At 41.5% G+C, this 20,870-nt stretch overlaps 1 protein-coding gene across 1 annotated transcript in view; it reads left to right on the top strand.

Annotated features, from left to right (window-relative positions):
* The first annotated feature begins 767 nt into the window (after positions 1 to 767).
* LOC128715968 (uncharacterized) overlaps positions 768 to 20,870 on the top strand; it is a 55,177-nt gene continuing 35,074 nt past the window's right edge. The window contains exon 1 of the mRNA XM_053810891.1: positions 768 to 836. Within this exon, the coding sequence (XP_053666866.1) occupies positions 768 to 836 (69 nt within the window). The remainder of the gene's footprint in view (positions 837 to 20,870) is intronic.

A 20,870-nucleotide genomic window follows, 5' to 3' on the forward strand; every position in this document is an offset into this window, starting at 1 on the left:
ATCTTGAGATTTTATTCATGTTTTGAGAGGCACCAACAACAAAACCGGTTCTTCCTAGAACAAAACAACGCCGGAAATGATCATGTTTATTTATTGTCTTTTTTTCTCTATCCTACACCAATTGGTTTTGGAACATTTGTTCTCAGTTCTGTCGTTGGTTTGGATGATCTTTTCATTTTATTTTGTCGCTTTGTTCAGTTTCCGTTTACCGCTGCTCATCGTTTTGGTTGATCTTCGATCGATGGGAAATTGATTATAAAACGCATCCGCGGTTTATTTGTTTTCTGCTCTGGATGCCGCACGAAACTTGATCTAATTAAGACGTATCACATCCGGTCGATCGTTAAGTAATGTGTGTTTAACCTTTTACTCTCTTCCTTTCCGGTTTTTCTTACTTTCAGGTTCTTCATGCTTCGGTTTGGCAGTGATTGCTGTGCAAGAGATCATCGTAAACTGACGATGGAGCGATAATGAAGAAATACGATAAAAGTGTGCTTTCGCGTGTTTGTGTTGCACTTAATATAACATCAAATAATGTCTTAAATTTAACATTCCATTTCTCAATGATTAGGTTTATTGTTTCACAATCAAGCTAGTGATTGATTGGTGTTTGTTGTGTGTGTAACAAGTGATTTTAAACAAGTGTTAATTACGCAATATGTGTTGACAAACTTATTCCTCGCTTGTGCAAACCGTACTGAGTCAGTGCATACTTGCATGCATTTTTCTTCCATTTCGTTCGTTCCGTGACAGCGAGTGTAAAGAAAATGAATGAAGTCGTCATCCGAGCGCCCTCTCTGAAGCGGGGAAAGAACTACGAAGGCTTGAACAACAGGGTAAGTGTCTTGGCTAAGCGGGTCTCGGGTGTGTGGTGTAATTGGACGGTATAACTCACTCAACAGTATAACAGTAGGATACCTTTATCGGTATGTTTTTGCGCACCTTTGTTTAAACCTTTTTTTTTTTGCTAATTTGAATGCGCAAGTAAATTGCGCAGGAAATAAATCTAAAATCATGAAACACGACAAAAATACACTTTAAGTTAAATCAATATTTTTTCATTCCAAAACGCAAACCAACGTGAACATAACTTACATTCTGTAAGAAAAAAGAGCAAAATGTATGTTTGTTCCAAAAACCCATAATCCTTGTACTTCATCATAACATCTGTCCAAACCGCTTTACCTTTAGCGCATTCGGGAATTTTATTTCCTCCTGTTCTGCTTGTAGTTATCATAAATCGGCCCCATAAATCGTTGCCGAATGCTGTCTCCCACCTTCCAACTAACCGCGTCCCTTAGCGCTGAATTTTCCTTCGTTTTGTGTACACGGTTATGAAATCCACACCGTCCCGATGACCTTGAAGTGTACACGCTTGGTCGTGGAAAATATGCAGGGCCCTGCCGGTGGCATTTACGGTAACAAATAGAAAGGGAGGAAATGGAACCTGTTCCAGAATGTTTCGATCTTGGACATTGTGATTTTCGGTCTGGTACACATAATGAAAGTGTTTCCATCAATACCGCCCACACTAGAGGACCGTACGTTCAGCTTCATTCACTAGTGGGCGTCAATTTCTTTTCGATAACTAAGGGAGACAAAATAGTGCGGCCATGTACGATGTTGAGGATCGTTATCTGGTTGTGCTTTATGAATGGTTCAATTATGTGCAGCACTTATGTGATTACGTGCTGTAGATGATTCATGAGTATCTTGCCCTGTACCTTAGAAACTATTACGAACAAATCATAATGCATAATAATGCATGTTGCTGCTGAAAGAAGTTCAGTCTTGAATTAAAGTTAGAAAAATATTTTTCTCTTTGCGGTTTATTTACCATTTCATTCGAACATCAAAACAGGACACTAGGAAGTTAATCTATAATTCATTTCGTATGGATCCCCCCAGCACCCTTACCCTTACCAAAGAAAACGTAACTACCCTGGAGTGATATTTATCTCCCTTTCTGGTTGCAACTACGAAACGTTATGCTGTAAACACAACGTTCCTTTGCCGAAAAAAAGGGAAAGTATTCATCATCCTTTCCGATCCGATCGATCCCCGTTATTACGTTTCATTTTAGGATCCCCCTAATTGCAAGCTGTCTGCTGCTGCACCCTGTACATCACGCGGTCTCTGTTTTTATCTTCTTCTACTTCTTATTCCTCCCCATCCCTTCATCCAACCGTCACATCCGGTGGGGTGGAAGGGGACGGGTGTAAGCGATGCAACCATCAGCCAGCTGATCATGAGAGTTGATAATGACGCTAAAGGCTCGCACAGCAGAAGTACTCTCACAAACTGCTGTGTGTGTCTGCTTAATGGGGGTGTCGGGAGAAAAGGGATGGAATGGAACGGTGGAGGACGTCGATCGTTTCGTTTTGCAATTGGAGTACGTTTTTTTTTTGGTCCGCGAACACGCAACCCCCTAAAAAGCATAAGCATAACGCGCAATGCCGTAGGGAAGGGTCGAGTTTGATTGAAGCACGTATAGGTAACCTAACCTGATCGCATTTCGGAGAGAAACGATCGAAAAGCGGCCTTTTCTAGGCCTCGAAGTTAACCCTTTCGTGACGGAAAAATCGGATAGAGTGGAAATGGGCGACCCCTCGTTTTTGAAGTTTGTTGTGCCGTTGAACGACTCAGCGGAGATAATTATTAAAGTAGCCCCTTTTAGTGATAAAATTGTCATACTGGAACAGAGTAGAATTTGGGTTGTTAGAGCAAGAAAGAGAGAGAGCGTAAAAGAGAGAAAAAATGATTAAAAATGTGTTATTGTACTTCAGCGTTTGAGACCCGGTGTATAGGAGTTTATGGAGTCGGTGAATTACTGAAGAGTACATAACGCGTACTCTTGCACTTTGAAGTGAGCAGAAAGATCACCTTCTGCTCAAGAGAAAGACAATTGTGTTTTGAGATGAAACAGATCACAGCATCGTGCAGCTCGTGCAAAATGGGAAGGGTAGAGTGCAACACACCTGCATCCTCTTCACTGTATCTCCCTTCCCTTGACCCGCGATCAGATCAGTCGCAAGTGCTCAGGGCATGCGCAGTAAAAGCGACACTATGCAGAGCAAGAGCAGGAGAGATGATGGTGAAAAAGTCGGAACGGAACAATCTCTTTCCGCGCTCCTGCAGACGCACTTCACTTGCGCCGCGCACCGGTCGCGGTTGATAGTGTGGCGGATTGTTTTTTGAGTATCTGCTGCTGCTCTGAAACCGGACACACCGTGTGGCTGGGGCTGTCAGTGTGTGGTGGGTGTCATTTGGCAAGTTCGCGCAGCTAGTGACGGTGCTGGCTGGGGCGTTTCGGTGCTGTGCGCTGCACGTGCGTAACTGTGATCGATAAATTCGTCTGCCAAAGTGCGATGGCTGACCTCATCTAAAATAAAGCTTATATACAAATAGTTGGGCAATCCAAAGCACGAATAAGAGGTGTTCTAAGTGTTATTAGAAAGTGTCAAAGTGCAGAAATACTCATCTCCTCCATTACCTAAGTGCGCATTAGCAATAGATGTTCATACATGTGTGAGTGTGACTAGAGTGATTTGACACTAAGCGTCTGCGTTGTTAGTCTAACTAACCGCACGATTAGGTACGCTTAGAAGCGTTGTATTAGTACGTTCCAACCATCACAGTAACTAAATATCGGCAAAGGCATTTTTTGTGTTCAATCTGAAAACACCATTCGCAAGGTGATTGATCGAGTGGAAAATGGGAAAGCTTTCTCCTGGGTCGCAATAAATCCCCAATTAGAAGTGGTGGAGGAGTTTAAGGTGGAGTGAAAGTGTCAAGCACTTCGGCAACGAAGCTTTTCCTCACGGGATGGGTTAAAGTGTAAATAAGAATAAAAATATAACGCCCTCTATATTGGCCGCGTTCCTGTGCAGTTCGTGTGTATGTGTCAACATAGGATGATATCGATTCTCGATCATCCTGTGACGTGGTGTGGCACTCTGTTTATAAATAGTGCCTTTTCTAAGAGCATTGAGTATTGAGTAAGAAGGGAAATCCAGAGGAGAGTAGAGTGTCATAATTCGTGTTGTGATCAAACGTGAAATAAATTGTGAAAAAGAGGAAATAGTCCCCTACAAGGTCTCTAAATAAATACCGTTTGCGACGTGCTCGTTAACATATTGTAGATAAATAGAGGAAACGTTTTCAAAAATGATCTTCATGCCAGCTGGTCTCTCCTAATGTATATTGGTATCTCCTATCTAAAACCAACCAGAGTATGGACCTACATTTAACCATGGATTACATCCGTTGCGATCAAGTAAGTGCAACGTAGATAATGATGCTTTGACTGTTTGGTCCCAAGCTATATTATTTGATGAAGTTACAGTCATTGACTTCCACCATTACACACTACTAACCTAATCTGTGTGATGCCCCCCATACAGTGGGTGTTATGATAGTAACACAGTTTATAGCAGCCGTGTATTATTGAGGGGGCAATCATGTTATCGCTAGTTTCAGTGCAATTTTGTCGGTTAAAAATGTTCGACAAATTGTGGGCAATCTTCAAGGCATTGTAAATACTTTGTTCGGTTTTTTGGTTCAACGATTATTGATGTAACATGTGCTGTATTAGGTGGGACTACTTTATGTTTTTATGCTTGATTGCGCACCAAAGAACTTATTTCTCAGATCTTGTAAATACTTTTTATTGGGCGTGACTAAATGATTACCTCCTGAAGTAAAGAAAACAAGAGCAAACCACTTGTTCAAAGATACGATTTCAAGGGTTTAAATTAATATAATAAATAATGTATCATCTCAAAGGAAAACGTATCAAAGTTAGTTGTAAATAAAACTTATCTTGACAAGACAAGACACAGTAAATAAAAGATTTGTCATCAAATTGCCTTAGTTTTGCCGCAACAAGCACCACAGACAAGAAGTCATGAGCAAAGACCAATAAAACAACCATGCTAATTCGTGTCGTGGCAACGAAGATCTGTGTCGCCCACCCAGAAGATTGACGGTAATGATTAACTCATGAAATTAATTGACGTTGTGAAACACTGCGTTGACAAGCAAGAACGAACTGTACAAATAGATTTTATTAGCTCGGAACAAATTAACCTGACGAACTGTTAACGAAATGTTCATTTGCTACCCCCACAATAGGGGGATTGGTTTTACAGCGCACCAGACACAAGCAGTATCTTACTGGTTGCTCTATGTGTGTCGAGTTTATCATAGAGCTAATGATTGCACTCGCATTACCAATTAGAAGATGCGTCAGTTGAAATCGACATCGCTTCCCAACCTAGCATTACTTTAAGCTTAGTTGCAAGTGATTGTTTGTTAGAAAATAGAAAACATGATATGCAACTGGTTAGGTGAACCCTTTTTATGCTTAGTTTTTGGTGCTCTTGCTTCGCTATTAGCGGGAAATTAACGAAACAAGGTTAGGGTTATGGTTGCTCCCTGAGGATGAGTGAACGCTGGGGCCATACCTCCGAACCGCGGAGTGTACTATTGTACTGCGAGGGCTCCGATCTCGTTGCCGTTGCATTGCCTCCGTGTGACTGTGATTGGAACGAAACCGGGATTTCTCACACGAAATTGTCTTACTTTTACCTGGCCTGGAAAAGTGGTGGAAAAAGATTTTTCCATTTTTGTTGATTGTCTTCAGTGTCTTTGTTTCTGTATTCGCTACTCCATCTCTTCATCTCTTCATTAGGTCGAGATCCAAAAGTGGGGGAAGAAATAAAGAGTGTTCGGTGCGAGGTAGTGTATATTATGGACCGATAACTCAAATTTCAATGCATTAAACCCCGAGTGAGGCAATAATTTATTTCAATTCCAATGTCAGTAACACACGCGCAACCACACATGGGTTATCGAACAACAGAAACGTACGGGGTGCGTTTCTTCCCCATGACCTTGCTTGCTTTCCTTTCAATGACACGTACCCGAAGAAATTGCTGCTGTGGGTGATAATTTGTGAAGATATTTTTACGCCAAAAGTTTGACTCCAAAGAACGAGACGCGATGTTTTTTTTTTTGTATATCAACGCCTTTGAGTTGCCTATCAGGGCAAGGTTGTTCGTTGATATCAACATCGTGTAGCAGTTTTGATGCGTTCGTATGTTTACTTCTTCATCGTTCTTTTGTGTTGTACCTTTACGTGGCGCCCTAGCCCCCAGCCCGATAACCTACCTGGCACGGTAGAACATTGTTATGACAGTCGGGAATAAGTTTATAGGCACCGAAATGTCTTACAACGGTTGCGAAGATCGCCAAGAGCCGTCGAACTCGTTATCTTGCTCCTCAATCCAGGCCTGTACCTTCACAGTTGTCACCTCGTTTTTGTGTGTGACTTGCGTATGTGAAGTGTGTTTATGGCGGGTATCATCAAGCCCGTTGTAAGGCGATGTTTCTCTCGTGGCAGTAAATGCGACCCGACGCATCAGCATAAAACTACCGAATGGTAAAGCATGTGCGAGCGGTATATTTTTCGCAACATTTTATGATGAGTTTTGATTCGGTTGCCAAAGTTAGGGATGAGCCGAAATTAATTTAAAAGATCAGTTTTATTATTAAGACATCGTAAACAAAACACCATGACAGGATAGTAAAATAACCATTAAACAAAAATGTAAGATTACTAAATTAGATCCAAACATACGTTTGATCCGGTTTTTGAAATGTTGATATTTTGTCACGTGTTCAACCTTCTCGCCTTCAGAAATGTTTTCCTCTGCATAATAACATCATCCAACACATAAACTGGCCTCGGGTTTTCAGTCGTACGCAGCAGTACCTGTTCGTGCGGTGTATTTCTCTTGGTTGCGTAAATTGCAGGTGTTGCTGTTACCACCGCCTTCGGAGTATGGTACGGTCCAACCCTAGCTACACATGTTACCGCACATTTCATCTACCCAAAATCAGCCATACTGCTGAGTGACACACAGGAATGTACTTCGTGTGGGAATCAGGTTTATTTTGTAGTGCAACTGCCATGACACTGCAGTTGCATTCGGGTTTGGTCGGTGGGTTTGGGTTATAGGTTTTGCTCTAGTTTCCCACTTTTTAAGTTACTTCGGTGTGTCTTGTCGTAATTCGTACCAACGCCCAACCTTATGATCCCAGTACGGTCTGGACCATTTTCATATAACCTAAGAAAGACTGGAGGTCAAAACGTGACTAGTTGTTGCAATGCAAGGTGTCCTAAATAAGATGACCAGTGCATGAAAAAAATCGTATTCTAGCTTCTCTTTTCGGGATAGAACTCTGGATATTCAGTTCTTGTCATGCTGGGTTGCTAGAGATGAGATTCGATCGAAGAACTTAAAGCAATCACAGGGGCATTAGACAATGAGACCTAAAGGAAATTATGTAAATATTCAACAGAACAGAAAATCCACACCATCTACTACCCATCTGACAAATGGGGAACTTCTAGTTGTAGGCTACGATGCATTGCCTTGGTAATAATTAAGACACTTGTCTGCTTTTTCGCCCAGCTTCGCACTGCCATCCTTGGACATAACCGGCATCGCCCAAACACTGTCCTTGCCTAACACGGTCACTGGTGGTTGCTGAATCGACATCAGCACCACACGACAAACACAGCCCCGCACTCATTAAACTTCTAACTCTCCCCCAGATCAGACGCAAAAGAAATGTTGTAATGTGTAGGTTTACACGCGGCCATTCTTCTGTGGCAGCTTTCAACACCTTTCAACGGCACTGATTAACATATACGTTTAGTGCATTTACGCCTTTGTGTTGTGCAGCTGCAACTTCTCCAAAGACACCTATTTTGGGGGAAGTTTTCCGTCACTGTCACTGTTACCCCCGGGTCTTCGGGGTCGCAGTCGCATTGGAGTGCATTTCTCTCAATTAATTGACTGGCGGCTGTCAGGTTTATTGCGTTTCAACCATCGCCTTTTCTCCGTTTCCGAGTGGAAAAAAGTGCTTGCCTTTGCTTAATTTACTGCCGCCAAAGTCTGGTCGGGGTTTTTCTTCATTCATCATTTGCTTCGCTGGCCGTGGTTTCGGTGCAATGATTGAAACCGAATGCAAATGAGATCGGTGTCGTTAATTATCTTTGACGTGGCGGCAGTGAGAGACCACTAGTCGTGTGCTGTAATGTGTCGTTTTTGTTTCTGTCCTTTTCTTTTAAGCCTCCAGCTGTCGATGGAAAACTTTGTTTTCATTGAGCTTTATTTTTATCTTGGTCTGCTTGTTGTAAGCACTTTAATAAAAATAACTCTTTCTCTTCCTGAGTGGAAGAAAAGGCGACAATTACTGATCCGTTTCTCCCAGTCCTATACCATCCTCTAGGCAATCGATAATTACTAAGTTATAGATATTGGTACCATTTTTATAGTATCTGCTTCTTTTCACATGCGGAAGATTCCAGGGATGAAGTTCAATAACAATGGGATGATTTCAATTTTCTTCGTCGGCGTGCCGTTCAAATTAAATGTTTATTGCCCTTGATGGCGCATCTTGAAAAAGTCTTTTGAAAACTGGTTCAGCTTTCTATTCTTCCCAAAAGCATGCACTATCAATCATATTGCCTGCCGAAGTACACTTTTTTACACTCCGACATTCGGTTGCATTGCTACTCACCTTGTACCATTGTGTTGAATGGTGTTTGTAAGTGAACCAACGACACGCGCGAACAGTGCTGTTGGAGCTTTCCATCCGAGGTGGCAAAGTGCACTTGAAATTTGCATTTTGATGATCTTCGTGCCAGAAGAAGATGATCCGACACATGTCTGTGTGCGACTTTGTCTGCGCTTATTTGCGTGGGATGCGTTTCCGTGACTAGACTGGAAAAGTGCATTCAGCGTGTGTCGGAAGCTTTCCTTGAGCCAGAATTGGTTATCTTCATTTCGCATCTCGTCGTTTTTACAGACGTGTATGACATATCAATAAGTAGCTAAACAAGTGAAATCGTTTCGTTAAATATCAATTGCTCAAAAAATACACCCTATCAAATGAACATCGATCTCTTTGTTTGTCGCCGTATCAGAAGCTTCTTTGCATTGTTAATTCTGGCACCTGTGGCTACAAACATTTTATGAAACATTTGCATGAACGAGTTTTCGGAGGCGAATCAGTTACCATATTTTAAGCGTCCCCAAACCTGTATCTGTTTGTACACCTTTAGATGGGATCTTTTTTTTGCATTTTAACGTTTTATAGAGCTATTAATTTCGTCTGGATCAACAATCTGTAGAGCAGGCCGGTTTTTTAGTGCCTGAATTTCATGAAATTTCATTTGTATTTTGAAGATTAAAAAGTAAACCAAAAAAACTCACCCTACAACTTATTCAAATTTATTGATTCTTAATGCTGTTTAGCTGTTGTTGTGCTGATTCGGGTTTTGTGTCTTTTTAAGATCAGTTCAAATTACTATTGCAGGGAACAAAACGAAGCTCCGTCCGTTGCGTAATAGAATACGATCTGATCCGATCCGATCCAAGATGAAGTAACGACATATTTGATCCGAACAAACGAACCATGCCATTTACAAAGGGCCATGCGACTTGTAGCGTGTTATGGTTCATTTACCGATTTGCTGATCAATATCATGTACTGAGGAGTGTGTACGATATCTTCACCTCGATACCAACGATTTTCAAAGCGACGCAGTGAGTTGGTAAATTTAACATATCTTGCCTAATTTTCGTTGCCATCGATCATCATCATTAACGCAATCCTCCACAGCCCATAGGGGATCGCTAGGGTGTCGTTTTTCACCGATTGTCGGCAAATCCATTAGCTTTTGTGCAACGATAACAATCTTTTTGTCGAGCTTTTCAGTATATTTTTTTTTATTTTCACCGCACTTCATTGCCTGATTATGCTGGAGCACAAAGCTCCCCACCGAGAGTTAATTAACATTTCGTACCACAAGTCTTAATCAAACGCCTGGCACTGAATAATGGGTCGCTGTTAGCGGTCACGATTTTTGTTTGATTATTTAGGGATTTTAATGGGCAAAAGAAAGGGGTAGTGATAGAAGAAATGAAACTATCTTACTCTCGCCCCCAAAAACCCTCACTAGCATACGGGTACGCCTCCTACTCTCTATTATGCAAACACGTGCACAATGGTGCATTTGCATTTTTGGCTAGCAGAGAAGGAGGATGATTTCATTGTTGGGTGCACTTTCTTTTTGATGGATCGCTTTTCATCATCTAATTTTGTAAGTTAAGCTGATTTTAATTCCATTGATGAAATTCACCGAAACACCTGGGCCTCCCTCCGGTTTTGCTTTAAAAAAAAATGAATAATGGACAAAATCGATTAATTAAATTCATTTATTGTTGTTAAAAATAAAAACTTAGCAAGTGACACCTCCTGATTTCCAAACGCGGGAAATCGAACGATTGGTGAACATTTTTTGAAGAACTTACTTGTACGTGGTTTCGTGAAAATGTACGAGCAGTTTGCTCATTTTTGACACGCATACTGTAAAGTACAATCGATAATAATGCCATAAAGCAATGGCAATCGCACACATAAGCAGGTGGAATCACGAAAGGTAGGCGGACCGTTGCATAGTTTTCTTTTGCAACAAAGTAGTGTTGCAAAATCGGGTACCATTGCAAAATTCTACTCATAATCGGAAGCTATAATTATTAAATTCCATCGAACAGGAAGGGAGCTTGCGAAGAGGACTTTGCACATGCGGTGTAGTTAGTGGATTTTGTTAACCGTTTGCTTTACCATATGGTGGATTGGCGAATGGTTTTGGTGCACTATTTGAGGTGCTAATTTGCATAATGGCTGTAGCATGACGAAGCGTCCCTCCGAACGTGTTTCATTAGACACTTCCGTAAGAAAGGTGTTCGTTCTTTCTCTCGGTTGTTGTGTCCCGATGTTGGTTGAATTTAAGACATTTGCAATCTAAAGAAAGGGTGCTTCTTGCAGCATTAGACTGAGTTCCAGGCGACACGACTCTAGAGACAATTGTTATTATTTTGGATCCAAAAACAACGGATAATCTAATAAGGTGAGGCGACAAAACCGTCACATCACCCGACGATGTTGTGTGCAAGGAACAAACCTCAAGTCAAGCATCAAGTAAGGCCATAGATTGTTGGAACTGGCAGAGGAAATACGAGCCACCAGCGGTACCCACCTTTATTCTCTCTCGCGTCGATGTTTGGTTTATTTTTTTCTGTCTTTTCGTGGTTTCGGATAACATTCCTCATCTACCGACCAGAACGAAACGCATTCTAACGATGACGAATGTGACATTCGTAAGAAAAATCTTTCCAGTTCCGTGTAGGGTGTGAATTGTGCATCATACCGCCTGCTAGGTGTGTCCAAGGAAAGGGTGGAGCATATTTCGATGCCTGGGTAGTTTGTTGTTGGCGTGAAAAGAGATCAGATTTCATAATTGTATAATGGAATTTTGACATTCCAATTTATCACCTTTGATCGCTTTTTAATGGATTTGAATGGAGAACAATTTTTGAACTGATTGGGCATGAAAACATAGTTCGATCTTAAAATATAAATCTTCAAACTGTCGTAATCAGAAATATAAAGTTCTTTAGCTACATTAACAGAATCATACAACTCAAACGAATGTTCTGTCACATATATCCACTTTTAAACGAACAAACCGTTAAAGAAAGTTGAAGTATTAAATTGTTAAAGTTCCTGGCACACATTTAGTCGTCACTTTCAGTTGCGTCTTTGTACGTCACTGTAAGTAGTCACGCGGTTAAAAAGTATTCTCCATGAAAAGATAATCACTATTCCCGCATCAGAATCACTTAGAATGTGCAGTGAAGAATCATCTCGAACGGCTTAAGGCAAAAGAAAGGTTCTTGAAAATTTGTGTCAGCCTTTGCTAGACTCCCACTTGACGGTAATGGAATTCTTGCTCCGCATACTTCAAGCTGCCAATTTGCTTCGTTTGTAAATCGTGCGGGAGCGTAAGCACGTGAAACAAGTGTCATAGAAGATGCGCATTCACCAAAAGAGAGCAAACGTTGGGTTCAAGCCAAAAGCAGAACAATTACACAATCTGCTCCGTTTTTCAGTTCGCCAATGGTTCTCTTAAGCGATGAGCACCCATGAATTGCGAACGCCGCTTTTGTTCGTTGCACTTGGCAATACCGGAAGTTTGATGACTTCCTGTAATCAGTATATCGTCGCGTTTTGTGTCGCCTCTCCGCGAGGATAATAATGCAATGATTTTAAAATTGCGCCGTAAACGTTTATACGCCAGACATAAACCATTTTTGGGACAATTTTTGGGAGCAATTTTTACAATCACAGAGAGTGAATGATTGAAACAGTTTCACACACTGGCCTGACCATCCCAATAGCGACGCAAACACAGCTGTGTTGTGGGACTATTTGTGCTCGTTATGTGATCACTACAGACAACTTCTACGGTGGTCTTCCACATCTTTTCTATGCTGAATCATAAAAGTTCCAACCAAATTGTGTACAACCAATACACCCCACTTTCAACCTAGTGCATGCGAAAGGCTTTTAATAACTTTGGGAAGTATTATCCTGCTGTTGTGATGAGATTCGTGCGGCACAGCTGGATTTTTCATCATTTTCTTCAATAGCCACTAATCTTGTCGCCGAAATCATTTCCACGATCGGTTGAACATGCCTATGAACCTATTTTTTTTTTTTATGGAATAATGGGAGGGTGGGTATTGATTGCTTGCGCGCCGTAGGTTAGACATTTCATCTCCCACCCGAAAGGAAAGTGAAATCGATAATTTTATTGCACGTTGTATGTGTTATGTTTTTCGGTTTTTTTTTTGTGGGGCTCGATGCAACATATTCTGAGCTTGGCGTTGTTGTGGCCGCTCCATTTAAGGCTTTGAAACCCACCGATTTGGTGGTGAACCCCGTAGTGATCACTCTCTCGTGATCGTGATTTATGTTTTCTTCCTATCATCAGCTTCATGGCGCAGTGGTGTATTGTCGCTTGAAGCGTCGAAATGTGCGCCAAATGATACAGGCAGCCGGAATGTGGTGGCCCCGAATAAATATATGTCGCAAGCAGCTGTGATCATTGGATGTGCTATGCGGGAGGGCTGCATAAGGTGGTCTGTTCGATCGTGGTTTCGGTCCCGTATAAGGAACCATCCAAAATGGTGGTCCTAGAAACAGAGACGAAGTGGAACGTCACGAAGTAAAACTCGCCAGAAAAGGGAGTGGTTGTTTGTAATGAACTAACAAGAAAGCAACTTTTTTTTGCCTGGTGAGGAGGCACGATCTCCAGTGCAAAGAAGTGTGGCGGTCACTGTGTCTTGTCTTGAGCTGAACCCTGTTAGATGTGTAAAAACAAACGAAAGTGAAATTTCGCTTTCGATGAGTGTTCCTTTCTCAATCAACTCGTAATTCTTAAATAGTTGCGACGCAGACTACTGGTTACTAAATAGATTATCCTTTATGTTAACGTTATTTTCTACACGTTACGTTATTGTCTTGCATTTCTTATACCAACATGGAAACAGTTCACGAACATTAAATAAGCTTTTGCTCAATCGGTCGCATTTCGATTGATCCAACTGTTGCAAATGCCCCTGGCATTCGACAACGAAGAAACCCTCTTGCTTTAATACTTCTATTAAAGTTTGTGATCAACCACCATCAACCTCAGATGGAACTCAATCTCGCCACCGTTCACGAGTTCTAGGCCACCCGTTTTGCGAACTTTATGTGACACTTCATATTCCTGCTAGACGCCTCCATCACCTTCTGTGTGTCTGTTCTCCCCCATGCATCCGTCTGTCTGCATTTGTCTGACGTTAAGGGTGGGTTTATAATTCGATATTGCATCCACATACACCCAAACCGAACGGGTCTATATTTCCGCCATTCCACCACACGGCGAAACTGTTGAAACGGATACTTGAAGCAATTATTTTAACAACAACAGTTCATAATTAAATTGTCTAACCTCACTAACCCGCTCAAACTCTTTTGCCGCTATCCTTTTTGCTTACAGCTTCATTGAGCTAATTGAGTAAGCCATCCAATGCCTTTGTCCATCCGCCCACACTATCTAGCGGTGGTCACAAACACCCTTTTTGCGTATTGTTTGGTTATGTAGTTTTTTTTGCGCTGTAAATAGATCGTGTGTGAGAATTGCAATTCCGGTTCGGCCTGGAATCTGGGTAAAATGTTTGAAAGCGGTGTTGTGCTTTTGCTGCGTTTGGATAGTAAAATGGCCAATCGATCAACGTCAATCATGTTGTTTTACAGCACGCAAAGGCCATATAACCGAGAAGGAAATGGAACATATTTCCAAACACAGACGGTGCTAGTCATTGTTGATTGAAACCTGATGGAATTTACCTGAAAATTTACAATTATGGTTAGTTGTAATTACATAAATATATGAAACAATCGAAATTAAAGCATAATCAAGATAGAGATTTGACAATACGGTTAAGATCCGTTATAATTATATTAAATAAATAAATGAGAAAAAGTTTGAAGACAACTCGGGAAGCTAAGATTATAAACGCGAACTTTAAACAAAAATTCATAACAAATTACAACGACTGAATAATAAACGATAGTAAGCAGTAGTAAGTTAACTTTGCAATCAGTTAAATATCCCACATTTCCATAATGATTCCACACTAACAGTGATTTTACTTTTATCAAATATAACGAGAAGTATTCAGCCAAAGCACGGTCTTGTTTTTTCAGATAATCGATACTAACATTCTCACCTTCCTCTATTCGCTCACGCGTTCCATAACGGGGCATCACTATTGCGCTTGAAGTGCTGTGGAAAAGTTCTTTCCAGGTGTTAAAAAAAATAATCAAACAGCATCTCCTGGAGACCGTCGGTTTTTCGTACACAGCTGCTCAACGTTCTAGCAAATTTGCTTCAATGGCCATGAAAATGGTTTCCCTCACATTTCATGAGCGTTCGAGGCTTTTCCGTGCATGCAGTATGGTTCGGGGTTCGGGTATAAGCATATCAGTGCCTACACTTACTTGCCTGCGCGTTAGCCGGTTGTGGTAGCCAGAGGAGATTCAGTTGTTGTTCATTTACTTCCATTTGTACTTTAATATTTACAACGCACTAAAGGGGAGTTTGTGGTGGATAAAATTTCCCACTGGAGGAAACTGTTGTACCCCATGAGAACGTAAGGCTTTCAATGCTACATGGAAATGTAAATGTATGTATGTGTGTGTGTGTGTGTTTTTATGTTAAGTAAGCTTTGTAACGAGCACATTTGCGTTGTGTTGTTTACCGGTTAGTGTGGTTTACCAGTGTGCTACGAACGATCATGAGTAAAAACTACCCCAAAACGTGCTTCATCCGGGGCTTCTCTTATCGTTCTCCGTTTTGTGTGGTATGTAAATGAGTGTTGTTTGCTATGTTCTTTTATTTTTTCTATCTCTGTTAATAACATATGTGGTAAGAAGTGTTCGGCTAATCATAATAAGGCGACCGTGATGATGTCTCGGTTTGTTCAGCAAAAGCGTGATTTACTAGCTCATAGTTGTGTATCTTGAATCGTGACTCAAAAAATACATATTTTAATAATGGTATTAGTAATAAAACCAATTAATTTAGGTAGAGCAACCTAGATTGCTCCGAAATAAAATTATTCCAAAAACAAACAAAGTAACGAATTCATCCTTTTACAACCATCGTTAGATTCAACGGAGCGTTATTTTACAATGATTTTCTTTATGGCCTTACCCCATCGTTCACGGTCCATCCTCGTCTGCATGTAAACTTCCGGTGTGTAAACTTAACCCGCTCTCTTTCAATGTCTACGTGTTTGTGGACACACGTACGAATTCTACTTTACCATTTCTACCTTCTGAGCAGCGTAAACTTATGTCAGCCAAAAATCGAGCCTCAGTGTCACGGACAGCGACAGTGCACGAATGTGTGAAGCTTTGCAGACCGCTATGGGTTCATTGGCCCAAGCAAAAAAGCGCCACGTAACAGCCAAAATAGAATAACTCCACTCCGCCCCCGGTGCATGTTAGCCTTATGCGAGTCTCGGGGAAAAATGTAAACCTCCTCTGTCAGTCAGCGGTTGTGGAACCAAAAATTAATAAAAAAAACTCCAGTCTGAAGTGATTCTTTTCGGCTCCACATGACCTCAGTGGCGGCCTATGCATTGGCTTGGTGCACTGGTTGAAGTTAGTAAATTTGCGTAAAATTATAACCACTCGGATGTTCTTTTTGATGCGTGTGTGTTTCAATCGAGAGTAAAAAAGAAGCTTTACGTTGGCGTATAAAGAATAGAATTGAGCTTGTAAAGAAACAATGCAAGAAGTTTGAAATCTTTGCCGTGAGATTTCATTGATGACAAGGCAGGTGATCATTGATTCGTTCCAAACGCAACTTCCGGGAATGTGTTGTGAGTTTCTCAAGTTGGTCATTATGCGTTGTAGGAATTGTTGCTTGCGCGTAGGCTTAAGTATAACCGTTTATTTCCTTAGTGGACAACATCTTGTTTTCGTGTTCTTCTGTATACATCTCTTAATATTTGCTGTACATCCCATACGATCATTGGAATGGCTTTTCGCGATGGTTTCGATTGCACTTTCTCGCAAAACCGTACACAAGACGAAACCACTATAAAAAGCAAATTATCGACTTTTCGGTCTAAGTTTTTAACACATTTATAATTAATATATCTTCAAACACCTTCCCGCGGTTGGGTGTGCTCGAGCTGAAATGAATGTTCACAATGCGCACAGACACACCGCCGCTGCGGCCGGTGAACCACGGCGGAAACATAAATATTAACCATTTTCTTTCATTTCTTCCATTTGCAGGTAAGCAATTCTCACACCGAACGACACTAGACCAATAATTGGAAAATGGTTCCGAATGCAGAGAATGAGATGGAAAGCTAACTTGAGGGAAAAAACAACAACCCCAACATAACACACAGTCAGGTTTGAAGCGTAAATCGACCGTTAAATGGAGTCGATGCTTTAATCACCAAACTATTGCTTCTTATTGTTAGACTTGCCATCTTGCAAATTATTACCGGCACATCAAAGTGTGCAGTAATTTAAGTCATTCTTGTCCTCTTTTCGGTTGGATGGGCCATGTTTTATTCAACGAATATTGGGAACAGGTTGAGGTTGCGATTGAATTTAAAAATAATCTCTTTAATTGTTATGCAATAAAGATAATATAATTAATGCTTCATATAAATTACTCCAGGATTTTTGTTGCTAAATCTAGTTGATTTACATGCCTGTAGTGATGTGTTTTTATTTAAATTGCAAAAGTGCGTACGCAACACACATTTGCAAAACAGCTGGCGAGAGCAAGGTAACAACCAAACACCTACAATCATATTACCTTGCTGTATTCAACAGAGATAGAGAGGGTAACCTGGTCCACGCAAAGCTTTTTCGGCGTGTCGTGTCAGCTATAGCTAGCTCCAGCTCTAGGGAGGGGGATGAAACAAGCAACGCACACCACCAGCGCACGACAAGCATAAGATTGGGCGACCACATTTACACCACCAACAATGAAACCTCCCAACATCATGTGGGCTTTCGGGTTGGTTTCCGCCGAGTGGTACCACTACCCATTTAACGGCGCGCTTAAGAAAACAACAACACAGAGCACAAACAAACCAACAGCACTAACACGACGGAGAATTTTTTATGTGCCTCCAGTGTGAAGCGCGAGCTCTCTCGGTAGTATCTATTCCATTCATAGTCCGCGATCTTGTCCGCGGTGGTATGTTGAGTTGCGTACAGCTCAGTGTAGCAACACAACCACACGTACAGCAAAGAGACCCGATGGAGAGAACGAGAGAGCCCGGTTGACCATAACCACGACCAACAACGTTGGTTTTGTGTGGTTTGCGTGTGTTGCGCATGGATCGTGGCCTGTTGTGCTCGCGTCATCTCACAATTCTACGCCAACCATTAACGGGAACGGTCGACGACGGCAACGGCGACGAAGACGTCCGACTTCGAAGCAAGTCCGCGAAGATCCGCGAATCGAATCGCGGATCAAATGTTTAATTAATAAAGGGAACAATCAGCACTCTTTCAGTAACAAATTAAGGCAAGCGACAAATAATGATATGAAAGTGGATAAAAGAATATTGTTTAAATGGTGTGTTTTTTGTGCTAGAAAGTGCATAAAACATAGACTACGGTCTACGATGACGTGTCAAAAAGTAACAATTTAATGAAGAAAAAAATACTTATGATGTGACCATCGGAACGTGTGTGTGTGATTGTTTGTGAAAATTATGTGTGCGTTTTTTTGCATTCGCTCGTTTGCATTGCAATTGCATCCGGTGTTTAGCATTACATGTTTCTTAGTTTTTTTCCTGTTCGTTGCACGTGCGCAACGTGATTCTGTTGCGTTTTTCCTCGTGAGCGATGGTTTAGCAGTTTCTAGTAATCCTGTTTTCACGCGGCTTTCTATCAGGCTAGCAAAAGTGGCTATTCGTGTGCGTTGTTTTTATGAAAAGTGTTTACGAAAACAGTGCTTTCCAAAAGTTGTCCACGACAGAGGGTTCTGGACGACGTGTGTTTTGTGAAGAACAAAATTTAAGAGTGTGTTAAAAATAATTCTACTGTATGTGCTATTTTGCAAAAATTCAACTAGAGGAATCTTAAAGTCAAAGCAAATAATGAAAAGCTTGTGCAATGCCCGTATGTGTGAAGAGAATGGCAGCAGGAATGGTCAATTTAAAAGAGAAATTTTAAACGTTCGGATTTCCTGCCAGGGCTCTCGCTATACAGACCGCGGGTTCCTTTTCCCGAATCCGATCCGACGACGTTCGATCGCCCGCGGGGGAAATAGACAGTTAATCCAAGATAGGAAACAGTTCGGAAATTGACCCGCTGACTTGTTTTGCGGCTGCTGCTTATGGTATAAATGGGCTGCAAGCTCTGACTCTGATCTCTGAAGTAAAAAAAAAAATAATAGTTAATAGTACGTACAATCCATTGCGCCTGAACGCGAGTGCTGCACTCCTGCCTCTGCTGCCTCGAAAAACGTGCGACATGTATCTTTCAGTGACATGTCTTTTTTTTATTTTGACGAAGCCGCCATTATTATTGGTCGATAATGTGTAGGCGCCTGTGTCCATACCGTGTATCCGGTATTGCTAGACTTGCTCCGATTTACGAAAGGAAGTTTTCTGCCTGTTTCTGTCCCCGTGCAAGGCACACAGCTAACACAACGTTGGTCATTTTTCTTATCATTTACAACGTGTGAGTGAAGGGAAAGCGTCGTCATTGCTCTCCTACGCATGCGATAGATTGCGGTCAGATCAGACAGAGGTCTGAAACGTACTGAGTTGGAGAAAAAAATGAAGTAAACGTTACTGGGAGCCTGTTCCGTCGCTCTGGTTAAATTGCCCTTCAGTGAAACCATGCAACCCTTATGCACACAGCAGGGTTGTTGTTCGGTGGGCAACTTTTCACATCGCAAACAATGATCACCGAGTGCCGATGGGGACCTGCAATGGAATGCAGCCCATGTGAGAATTATAGCCGGAACATGGAGCATGATGTTCACATGTTCTGGTGCAGGAAAGTGCTGGTTTGAGCTAATTTGGGAAACATATTCTTGAAGAATAATGGACATATTAAGATGTAGACACGTTGAATGCCTGTGGGGAATTGTGCATTATTTTTTTTCTAAAAGCATCATTTGATTGTTCTGATGGTGGTATGTTCTTGGATGAAATTAGCATCTCTTTGCGCCCTTCCTTATTCTATCAATTATGTGCAAATAGAACCAGCCCAAGGTTGGAGTTGGTTAAATTAATTAGCATCTTTCAAAGCATGATCCTTCCAAAGGGTTTTCAAACACGTCTCGAACACCGCGTGAAGGTAATCGCTAATTAAATCATAATTTACTACAAATGGATATAATATTCGTCGCCAATATGTGTTCGAAAGCAACCAAGTATCGGTACATACCGCTTCAACAACGGTGCCTTTTTCGGGAGAGAAAATCACATTTTAATTTAATTAACAACCCACCGGTTTGCGATCGATTGACTTTTTGTTGATGTTTTTGCTACACGGTGCTGACCTCGGTTGGTGACGGTTTACAAACGGCGTATGATCGTTTGTCATCGTGTCACAATCGTGGGCAACACACGCGTCACACAGCTATAGGGATCCTTTTATGAATGGTTCCGAAGAGACAGAAATGAGCATGCAATTTAGCCCGGTTGCCAAATTCGATCACCGGTTGCTTTCGACCATTTAACCGGGCGGGCACATAAATGGAAAAATCGGTTGACACCGCACCGTTCTTGTGAAATTTACACCTTTCCTTTGCTGTTGTACCACGGGCCACAAGTCTGGCGTCGGTTTCGAGCTTGATCTTAGGCCAAAAATAGATATCGCCGAGGAAATGTTGTGTTGAAGCTTGCCATTCCATACTGCACGGCACAAATTAAGAATTTGCACGCTTTCCATGAACAAAGTCGCCCGAAATATGTGACACTTGCAAGAAGGACCATTTGGTGCAACCGCAACACGATGCGAAGGGGAGTTTCGAATCGTCTAATTGGATGTCGCGTGCGTACGCAAGTTTAATTTGCGAAGGCTGTGAACTAGATGTTTGGACAATTTACAACTGTTTCTACCACTTACCTGCCATAATGCCGATCATGCCTTTCCATCTCCCGTTGACATGTTGTTGGCGATGCTGCTAGGAAATGTATTTATTCGAAAGCTCTGTAGGATACATAATTAGTCGTTGTTCAAAGTCCCACATTGAATTTATTCCGCTAGCAGAACAGAAGAACAGTGTTGAAAAGTGCTCGGCAAGAGAATTAAAGTTTTCGAATCATGCATACCCGTAACACCAACTCTGAAGAGGGGAAATTGTTCAGTGACATTGATTTTATTGCAAACGAATATCA

The sequence above is a fragment of the Anopheles marshallii genome, chromosome 3 (genome assembly GCF_943734725.1).
Source record: "Anopheles marshallii chromosome 3, idAnoMarsDA_429_01, whole genome shotgun sequence".
NCBI classification, from domain to species: domain Eukaryota; kingdom Metazoa; phylum Arthropoda; class Insecta; order Diptera; family Culicidae; genus Anopheles; species Anopheles marshallii.